We start from the raw sequence: 11,710 nt of genomic DNA on the forward strand, positions 1-11,710 counted from the left end.
TCTCTCTCTCTCTCTCTCTCTCTCTCCCCTCCCTCTTCCTCTTCCTCTTCCTCTTCCTCTCCCTCTCCCTCTCCCTCTCCTTCTCATTCCCCATAATAAAATAACTCGCTAGGGGCAGGTTGGGGAGATGCCTTGTAACGTTAACTTTCAATGACAAGATGCAACCTTGTGAAGGCCTCGAGGCCATCTTCTTTCCAGGCGCTTAGAACAATGATCAGGAATGGAAATGGTAGCAAGATTTGAAACTAGAGGGTTTGGGTGGTTAGATAGTTTATAATGGAAGGATTGATATCGTACTAGATCGACTACATGCTGACACTAACGTCTTATTGGATAATTTTTGTAGCAAAGTAACGAGCTTAATGGTTTTGACGGAGAATTTAGTATTGTAAGTATTGGACATGAGAGGAGTTTTTAGTTAAAATAAATAAAGAGTGTCATATTTTGTTATTATTACTATTTTGTTATTACTAAATGTGTTATTATTATTTTTTTTTTTATACTTCGAAGATTTAAAATTCCACAATATACCTTAAAATTCTTACATTAAGAGTGAAACAATGTTTTAGGCTAGTGCTAAATTAGATATAAAAGTAAAATGTATAAAACAAAATTATTGGTCATATAAATAAATGTAAATAGCTTAAATTTATAATATATTATAGAAATGGATATTTTATCATTCTCGCGATTGTCCTCGCTCACGAAATTAATTCGCTCATTATCTTAAACTAAAGAAACCGTTTTTCTGAAAATTTATCGATTTGGTATTGGTGACCCCTTTTAGTTGGTGAGTGGGATTTTTTATTCAGCCTGGATGGGTATTCTGATTTTGCCGCTCTCAGCCATAATGAGAATCTCGGGACCATTGGTTCATAGCCCATAGAAGTATCGGACCACTTTTGTAATCAAAATTGAGCCAAGTCCGAATCATCCCCTCTTTTGACTTGGGCGAAGGGGGATTCCCCTATTAATTTTGTAAAACCCTTCCAGCTTACAAATGAACTTGAGGAAAAATAATTTATAAAATAGTTCTAACAATAAAGCGCCCCAAAATATGTTTTGCCGGACCTTTATTTATCTATGTATCCCAAGTCTCTCGTGCCCTATTAATAATCCGCGACCCATGGGTTGGGAATGAGCAGTAGTTCCATCTCGTAAATCAGCTAAAAAATGTATGTATAGATCAAAAACAATGCTTTTGTTTCTCAAACAGGAGTAAGTAATCAAAAAGCACAAAAATAGAATAACGGTGTTCAGAGGTTGCATGTCTGACTTCGACAGCCTGAAAAAAGAATTATGCAGAGGTAGAACAGCTCTCCGAAACAGTTCAATATGTCGATGGCTAAGGAGTAGGTAAGTCGTATCTGCGAAACCATCGCTATTAATATCGCTAGTATAGATAGGGAGAACAAGTCTGGCTAATGGGCCTACTGGTCCTTTTTCCCAAGCTACCGCCAGTAAGGATAAAATTAATTTAAAACTCAATTAAAAATCTTCCAGCATTCTATAACACGGTGCCTTCTGCCTTTTTTAAAGGCCAGTATGAAGATAACAGCCCGGAGTGGAGCGGAGAGGTGTAGTGGGCGCTCCATTTTTTATATTACATTTAACTTCTGATGAGTGGGCAGGAGTGGAGTGGGACGGAACGAAGCGGAGCGGTGTAGTGGGCGGGCTCTCTATCTATTCACACTATTTTACATTTGTCAACTGGACCAGATTGGAGCGTGCAGAACGAAGCGGTCTTATTGGGCACACTGCTTTAGGCATTTCAGAAAACAATAATGTTTTCAATTTCTGGACCGTTGTCTATTAGTGTTGACAAGAGTCATCACTAGAAAAGTTGATAAGAAGTTATTTTTTTATCTATTATAATAAAAAAATGTATTTAGTCTCAACTTGTTTATTTTCTTATTCAATCGTCATTCTCAAAGATTATTTATTTTCAATATCAAATTTTGTTAAAATATTGCAGGCATTCTGCTTTTGTCAAATTATATTTTAGTCTAGCAACCTATTTCTTATCCAATTAATTTACTTTTTCTAATATTGTTCAATTTATGATTTCTATTATAAACTTATCACTCACTTTATCACTAATACATTAGAATGTATATTATTCAATATATACGTTCTATTAGAAACTTATCTACCACTTAATAATTCAATATTCAATATTAGAAAATGAGTTCGATGAGGATTTGACAAAGGCAATATAGCCTCCAACGTTTTACCAACATTGTAGCTGTGATAATTTAAAATAAATTATCCTTGAAATGGCCGAAACGTATGAGTGAAGTTTTAAGGAAATAAACATGTTGAGACTTAAAGGATATGTTTATGATAATTGATAAACAATCAAACTAGTCGATGTTTATGAAAAATGTTGTTTTTTTTTGGCAATTTCCAGGTATCAATTTCTCCATCAATGTACTTAAATATATGCGTCAAACTGTTAAGCGATGGCTAGTTTGATATCTACTTCCGTTTTGATTGAATTACGACTTACTTTGGAGTCTTCCAATAATAGCTTTCAAGTTAATGTTCTGTGTTTAGGTGTATTAATCTTTTGCATTAATACTAATACTCAGCCTTCAGTCCGCTTTCCTACATAATACTCTTTCAGAAATATCTGGATCACTTCTCATTCAATGGCTATACATCTTAAATACCCTTTTTCTCTTTCATAAATTATAAAGGTATTAGAGGATGGTAAAGGACAATAAGTGAATGAATTACGAAATTTTGTTATCTTTACAAGATTAACACTACTTCCATTATGACCAGTTCATCAAGAATGATGTGTTTTTTTTATCTAATACAGTCTAATAGGTCTTTTCGTCATCAAATTTCCTTTTCGGCTCATGAGTAAATTAATTTGTAATGGAGTGATGGATGTTTGGGTCGCATGTTAAAATATAAGTTCAACAACCACTATCAATTCTCTGGGCTAATCTGAGTAATAGGGAAAGCAAATTTAAAATCATACACCCTCATCAAGCACTTATGTAGTTATCCACTTACTAAGGGCTCCCTATTAGATCAAGAGTCATGAACCTCTCCTGATAACTTTATGGAGAATATAATTTTCTATTACTCTTAATCCAAATAAATTGGATTCCATTTCTTACCACGATAAATCATGAACTGGTATTATGTAATGAAAGTGTTCATGTTACACATGCAATTTGCATTATCATCTTTCATGGTAATGAACACTTAGAACTATGGAGATATTAGAGTTCCAAAACAATCATCGAACCACAAAGGAGGCTGCAGAATATTAAACGTACCTAAGTACAGTTATTTGAAGAGATGGTAAAACTCAACAAGAAATATCTAATAGGATTAAAAAAGCAAACAATATATATTACCAAATCTGCAATTGTTGTTAGGAAATGTGAAGTTGAGAGAAATGTAAAGCTTCACATTTTTAATGCTATTTACCTTCCAACCCGGATGAAAACCACTATGGAAATGAGAGCTGGCTCATCACCCCCTCAGAAATGAAATACCTCAGAAAATTAACCGGCCGAACACGAAGGGAACACTTCAAGAATACCAGAATAAGAGTGGAGCTAGGGATAAAACCACTTACTGAAATTATTGAGAAGAGGCAGAGAAGTGGTGCGGACATATATGCCGAATGGATGAAGACCGTGGACCACGAAAATTCTTTGAAGCTACTAGACCTACTGGCAAAAGACCAAGAGGAAGGCCAAGAATGTCGTGGCTGGATAATGTTGCTAGAGTGGGATTGAGTGCATTGACTAGGACAGATGGAAAGCTTGGATCAAGGCACCTCCACTTAGTGAGTCACTGTGGAGGAAGGAAAAGAAGAAGTATGCCTGGGATATGGCGGTAACCTTTTCCTTACAATTGACTAACTGGAAATCCAACATAATAGAATCGATTTTTCTCATGTTTTCGATTTTCTCAAAAACGGTTCAAACGATTTTGATCAAAGTCATTATATCAATGAGAAATTGGATGATCTTTAATATTAGCTTATTTTAATCCTCATTTACATAACTTAACAGGGCTAAAATGCGGATTTTAAATGAAATTGTCCTCTAAAGTAACTTAAAGTATGTTTATTTGGAGGAATTACCCACCTCACATTTTTGCTAATAATAATAAATAGATTAATATAATTATAAAAGGATTTGATAATTAACTCAGAGAGATAAGAAGAAAATTTTTTTTTTTAGTTGGAAAACACATTTCCGTAAATAAGAGTAATAATGTAGACGTATTATTACAAAGCCTAAGACTTTAACAAATATTATATTCAACATATAAAGTCTTAGTACAATATGGAGGTGATGGGCAGAGACGAAGAACGCATAAATAAAAGATCTATTTTAACACGAGTTTGACTGCGCAGATATTCGTTTGATCAGCCTGTTATCTCTTGTCTTGTCGACATAATTATTAAATTATCACTTTTTAAATTTCACTTACCCTTCACATTAGCCTTGTAGCTTACAGGATGACATTTTCAATAAGTATTGGTTCTATACAAATTTAGCATCGAATATGCTTAAGATCAGAATGTAAAATTTAGTAAACTGTTACATTTTTCTGCCATACTTTTTCAGAAGAAAAATATTCAAAATTTTTCAATGAGAAATATTATTAAAAGTATATTTCGGAAAAATATTGTTATTGGAGTTAGTCAATCTTTCAACTGAAAGATTCATATTGAAAATTATCCCGAGGAAATATTGACACAGTGAATAATATAAAACTATGTGTTCGGATCGAGAACTTATTTCAATCCAAAGTTAAATGATAAATAAAAGTTTTGTGATGCGTACACTGCACCAGATTATTTTGTTTAGCATTATTATTTATTTATTGTTTTATATTTGTGTTTACCATTATTATTTATTTATTGTTTTATATTTTTGTTTATCATTATTATTTATTTATTGTTTTATATTTTTGTTTAGCATTATTATTTATTTATTATTTTGTTTATCATTATTATTTATTTATTATTATTTTGTTTATCATTATTTTTTTGTTTATGATGCGTGCACTGCACCAGATTATTTTACATAGCATTATTATTTATTTATTGTTTTATATTTTTGTTTATCAGTATTATTGTATATTTTATTATTTTGTTGTTGTTGTTCTTGATTGTTGCTTAAAGGTGTAAAACCCTCTGACCATCAACGCCTGTGGCATGATAAAATTAAAACAAAAATAAATAAATTAAAAATAATAAAAAAATAAATAAAAAAGATAAAAGATAAATAAATTAAAAATAATAAAAAAATAAATAAAAAAGATAAAAGATAAATAAATTAAAAATAATCAAAGAGGAGTTATAATTTATAAAAAAGGCGAAGTGCTTTTAAAAATTCAAATGCTAATATAATTTTAGCTTCCTCATCTGTGAGAGCTTCTGATACATTTTATTATTTTGTTTATCACTATTATTTATTTATTATTTTGTTTATAATTATTGTTTATTTATTATTTTGTTTATCATTATTATTTATTTATTATTGTATATGTTATTATTTTTTTTATCATTATTTTTTTTATATCATTATTAATTTGTTTATCATTAGTATTTATTTATTATTTTGTTATCATTTAATTTCGCTATCCCTGATGGTGTGATATATGTATTTTTATTTGACAGAGTGTAATACTACAAAATAAATGTAAATAAAAAAAAATACCTAATTATTTTTTTTCTCTAGTTTGTAGAGTTTATTTTTTTATTTTTGTATTGTGACATGGGGATCTTCCCTCAAGTTGTATATTATGAGTAGCTGTCTGAATTTAGTCTGTCTTAGTAGTTCTGTAGTCGACTCGCATAGTTCTGCTTTAAAGCGAAAGTAAGTCATTACTAAATCGATTCTGTAATTAATTACATTTTTTTTAACATTAATATTTTGTCTCCTTTATTTATTAAATGTTTAGTATTTTGTAAATGAGCTTGTAACATGCATTTGAAAAAAATACGTGGTGTGGACATAGCTTTTTTGCTGTAAATAAACATTATTTAAATATCTGTCTTAATGTTTGAGGAATGATTTAATGCTGCTTCGTTATTCTTGGAAGCTGTGAGAAAACACTATACAAGTAACATATTAATGATTAAAATCTGTACTAACTGGTAGTTTATATTGTAATAATAAAAAAACAATTTTTTTTCAAAAATCAAATGAGTATTACTGATTCAGAATACTAGAAATAACTTCTGGTTTTTGGCGCGAGGGTTCTTGTGAAAACTCGAGAGAAGGGGAGAAGAAAATTTTTCAAATGCTCAATTATGAAACGTTAAAACGAGTATTCTGTTCAGGAGGCCTCAGAAAAATCAGAACAGGATTTTCACTCGGTTTTGTTTGTAAAAAAACAAAACAAAAAAAACACCCAACTCTTGACAGTACCTCTTCTTTATTTTTTTTTCTCTTTAGTTGAAATGTATCAAACGAGCCGTTCTCCACTAAAAAGTCAGCTTAATCTCTTGCTGTGCAGTCATGTGTTTTTGAGCTTCGTTTCCATCTAACGACCTCTTTTTTATTTTTATTTTTACACGACTATAATATTATACGGCGCACAGCAAAAAAAATCTTTATTTTTCATATGTCATGTATTGAATAAAGAATAATATTATTGAAAGTATTTTGATAGATAAAGGAAAATGCGATTTTACTAAAATTATATTTCTATATGCTGAAAGGATATGTTTATATACTAAATTGAGTGCAAATGAGTCTCCTTTTCTGTACAGAGATAAGCATAGAGGAGGATAGAACGGTAGTGTTTAGAAGAATTATTAACTTTGTAGTTTTGCACTCTAAGGGAAATGTGACGATGTAAATAAAAATGTGAATTAATTACAGCGATATTATTAATACATTCCATAAGAAGGCTTAATTTACCTAAACATGAGTAAATACCAACGAGTCAACGTAACGTTTCACCAATTCAAGTATCATGAAATCACACCAGGTTTTTTTTTTGCGTTTAAGTCACTCTGAAATGCTTTCTAATTATAAATAAAAGGATTTGTTTCAGAACCCTTTATAATGAGATTAAATAATCCAAAAAAATTTCCATGTTATGCTAAAAATGTTGATTCCCTTGTGTAAAATCATTAGTTTGACCTTGCCATCAGTTCCAACATTGGAGTAGTATAATTGGGTAATAAACTGTTTCAAGAAAAAAATTGGTTTACTGAAAAATTACTAAATTAGTACGGTTCTACAATAAATTATCTTATTTTTTTTAACATTCTTAACACTACATTTATTAAAACAACATTGAAAGAAACAAGGTTTAATTAGGTAATTTTTATTCAAATTATTTAAAGCTTTCCTCACACTGAAGCCAACCACTTGGACCCACAATTTGCTAGATTTTTGTGAACCCTAAAATTCAGATGAAGTGACAATATGACCTTTGAAAATTCCTCATACAACTCATAACATAGTTAAAAATTGATTTTCAAATTCGGCTTCACTGCAGAATTTTCAAAAAATCATCCTCCTTTGTTGAAAGTACTTTTAATTTTGCTTATTGGAAATAATAAACTATTTTCTATTGTTAACAGTAATAGAATGTATGTAAGTATGAACTCTGAGAGAGTTTGATAATTAACTAAAGGAGAAAAATGGAGCAATAGAGCCAGAAGCTAAGATCGGAAAATCGGAAACAGCCAATCATGTCCGATCTCTTCCGAGCAAGGTTATATGTACACGGTTTTGTTAAACTGTTGTATTTTTGGCTGGTCAAAAATTGATATTGGTTTTTCACTGCTCGAGAAATCCTCAAATACGAATGTTTATTGAAACAAAAATTTCAAAATTTAATTTAACACGCACTACACCAGATTTATCTTACCGTGGTTCGGAAAAACACGGTTCAAATAAATAAAATGGTTAAATTAATACTGCCATTGTCTTGGAGTGATCTGCTACGTCTCTCCGCTTAGCCTTTCTTAGACCGCCGATGTTATTTCTTATCCTTATAGTTTGTGTTCTTATTTTTTTTTTGTCGTGCTGATGAATGTATTGTTAAGACATTGACTTATTGTTGGTTATTTACTGCTTTTTGAGAGACTTGAGGTTTTGCACTGAAATTTTTCAAATATATCCTAACAGCCTTTTATGTTCCTTTTTATGAATACATTTATTATAATATATTAGAATTACGAACCTGAGGTAGCCTCCTGGATGTTCTGGGGAAGTGCAGTTTTACCGACGGTGGGCTGAATGAACCCGGAAGGGAGACGAGGAGAGTGCTAGGCGTGGGGGAGGGGGTAGTTGCTGGCCTCAGAGTGGCCAGCCGGAGCAGGGCCAGGCAGCCCACCAGGCACAGGCACCAGCCCACCGGCCGCCGCCAATCAGTCACCATCGCTCATCTGAAAGCAAAACAACATAATGAAAATGTTGAAAATTAACTTAAGAAAATTAACCAATTATTTGGGAAGTGAAGAATCAAATAGGTAGAGGAATGCCGGAACGAAGCTGGGATCAGAACAACAAACTAAGAAAGAGATGATACAATCTGGTTGTATCATCCCTTTCTTAGTACAAGAACTTTGTTGGATTCTTAGTACAAGAAGGACCCATCTCACATCAAGAAGGTGCTATGTATTGACAATCCGGGGTATTATTAAGGTGTTTCGTCATCTGCCCCTATACATGGTCAGGGTATCCTTCTGGGAAGCTTTTAGCATCCTCGGATATGAAAACATCTGTATTAAGTTTGTCACATTACCAGAGGCCCCTAAGAAAATTAGATTGGCTAACCTTTAAGTGTTCTAACAAAAATGATAGTTTGTGACGAGGGACCAGAATCAAATTAACCAGGTGCAGGCCCTTCCTGGACAAGTCATACTTTTTGTTACACACCCTCGGCCCTGAGGAGGGGGACGCCTGCCTCGGGAGTCTTCGGACATCGATAACCAATCAGAGAAGAGATTTAAAAATAAGGTAACGCCCCAAAAGGGAAGTGGGAGAAAAAGACAAGAGGGAATTTAGAAGAGCAGAGATACACACTCAACAGGAAGGCTTAGACGGGGAAGTACCACCACAGTCAGGAGGATGCACTTCGACCAGACGAAGGCCAGGAGACCTGGACATCTCTGATGAAACAGAAGACACCTACGGCACTACATCCCACGGCATCAGCAGCTATAAGTATAAATTAACTAATAAGTAATCATGTAATAATTTATATATTATGGCAACCTTTATGTGAATCATTTTAATCATAATCACAAATTGTAAATAAATAGTTAATCTCTTTATGTAGTTTATATACTATTATATAACCCAATATACCACTCTTTATTATACTATATAATTAATGGTAAGAACATTTTATAAATATAAAGGTATTTAATTGGTAAACACACAAACAGCCTTTGGAAAGGAATCCAATTATAATAATAGTTTTTTAGGACTCAATTTATAATCAATTAATTAACTTATTTTTGGATAATTGCCTTCAGCGATTATCCTGGCATCCCAAGTAAATCTGCTACTAGTACATAGCAAAGGGAACATCTCTTTACTAGTACAAGAAGCACCCAGGTTTGAATCCGGCTGTGACAGATAGTTATGTTCTATTTTAGTGTACCCTTATTAAGTGTGAACCCTTAATTGAACTGAAATCTGGTGGTCGAGCATGAATCTAACCAAATCACCTCGTTGCACAACCGTTGCTCTAATTGCAGTAATTCCTTACAAAGTACTGCAACCCTAACCCTTTATGCATTTTAGTGGTATAGATTTAATTTTTTTTGGTAATATATGATCACCATTTTTACAACTTCGTATGTATATTTTTATAGTCTTCATTTTTCTTCATATTTAACAATGTGCATCTTCCTCTCATTTAGCCCTTTCGAAGCTCTGCAAAGCAAATTGTTGAATACCAACAAATAGATTTTCTACTATTTTTGTACATTTCTTGACCTTCACCTGAAAAAAATATTTCTCAGAAAAGTAACAAGACATCGTGACATTAGTCGACGTAAAGCATAAATGAAACTACCTAGACGAAGAGCACGATGGAAATATAGTTACCAAAATACTTGAATGCGAGAAAAAATAAATTCAAAATACGACGACATCTAAAAATCTAAATTTTGTTCTTTAATGTATGCGTTATCAGACAATTAAAATTATTATTATTAATTTCTATGGCTGAGCTGTTTTGAGTTCCATAATAATGGGAAATCGTATATTTTTCAACTTACAAATAGAAATAGCATTTTTATCCCCCATCGTAGATATTATTCCAACTCATTTATCGGCAGGTATAGAACCATTTTTTGTATGTTTGATCTTGTGTGTGACATCATCAGTTTTTTTTCTTGTACTCTGTGCATGATAAGTGAGTAATCATATTTAAATTTAAATGCTAATAAGAAAATAGAACTATATTTGTAGTAATAACTACGAAAAAAGCTTTCACTTTACGCAACATTTTCTATAAATAAGTTATTATTCATTTTTAGGCGGTGGATTAGATCATTTCTACTGGCTATTTTAGGAACTATGATATACCACTAACTTATATTTTGTAAGTTTATGGTTCGTTTCCTTTCTGCAGAATGTCCTTACTCTTAACATCAGCACTTTAAAACACCATATCCTAGAGATATTACTAAGTTAAATTCCAGTTAAGTAATGAGATTCATTCGAAGGCTGAAACCCCTTCGGGCCTCGAGTTGGCTGTGTAGTCAGTCTCAAAGGATCCAAAAGATGCCAACGGTAACTAATGCTCTCAGACCACGTTTAATTATTATACACTTCTGGGTGCATGGCTGTACTGTATAATCAGATGATCATGTACGTCTTTACCTCAGCTAATCCTAAAGTTTTTCGCCGCGACACTCTTTTTGGGTTTATAAAAATTAACTGCACTTGGATTAAAAACATTTAGCTGCACCCTTGTCGAACTAAAAAAAAATTGCGGCACTATTAATCCTTTCAGTAGTAGAATATGTAGGAAAATAAGAAAAAATAGCTTCATATTAATGCTGGAATGCCTTTGTTTTGCAATATTTGAGAACGTTATTTATATAGCCATTTTTATTTTATAATATTTTGCGACGCCCTTACCATATAGCGCCACCTATTTTTAAAACTCTACCTAATATTGCCCTACTTGAAAAATAATAGAATGGTCATTTATAGAATCAGTAAAGCGCGGCGCCAGCTGATAACAAAGCAAGGGCCGTGTCGCAGCCGCGCCTGGTAAAGTGCCAACTTTGACTGGTTCGTGACTGCAGCGCCGCCGGTTCGTATCCAGTCTGAGGAGTAGACTTTTATTTCTCCTTTAGTTCCGCCAAATGATAACATGATACCCCACCATAGTTAGAATAAGGTGGTAATCTGTAGATAACCCCCCCTCCATATATCAGAAATGACGAGGAAAGTGCTCATTAAAAAAAGATAACAAAATAATAGCTCTGATACCTTTTTATTCATAGCTTCACGCGTCTATATCATCTCGTTCAGTTCTTATTACCGGAGTTTGAGACTAGGAGGGCTGGACTAGGCTGCGCACTGGAGTTGACAACCGGACGGATGAGGACCAGGCGTGTTGGACGTACCGGACGGATGCCGATGGATAAGGTGTAGCCCCATCTTAAGGCACTCAACCGAGTGTTGGGCTGCACCAAGTTTTTATAATAATTTGTCCCCAAAAATTAAATGGTTCCACCATT

General features: G+C 32.8%; 1 protein-coding gene across 1 annotated transcript in view; it reads right to left on the reverse strand.

Annotated features, from left to right (window-relative positions):
- LOC106692447 (Heparan sulfate 3-O sulfotransferase-A) overlaps positions 1-11,710 on the reverse strand; it is a 153,719-nt gene that overhangs the window by 61,487 nt on the left and 80,522 nt on the right. Inside the window, exon 2 of the mRNA XM_014438400.2 lies at positions 8,185-8,389. Coding sequence (XP_014293886.1) covers positions 8,185-8,382 — 198 coding nt within the window. The 5' untranslated portion in view covers positions 8,383-8,389. The remainder of the gene's footprint in view (positions 1-8,184; positions 8,390-11,710) is intronic.

This window comes from Halyomorpha halys, unplaced genomic scaffold (assembly GCF_000696795.3).
Source record: "Halyomorpha halys isolate HHAL.00 unplaced genomic scaffold, Hhal_1.1 Scaffold58.1, whole genome shotgun sequence".
NCBI lineage: Eukaryota > Metazoa > Arthropoda > Insecta > Hemiptera > Pentatomidae > Halyomorpha > Halyomorpha halys.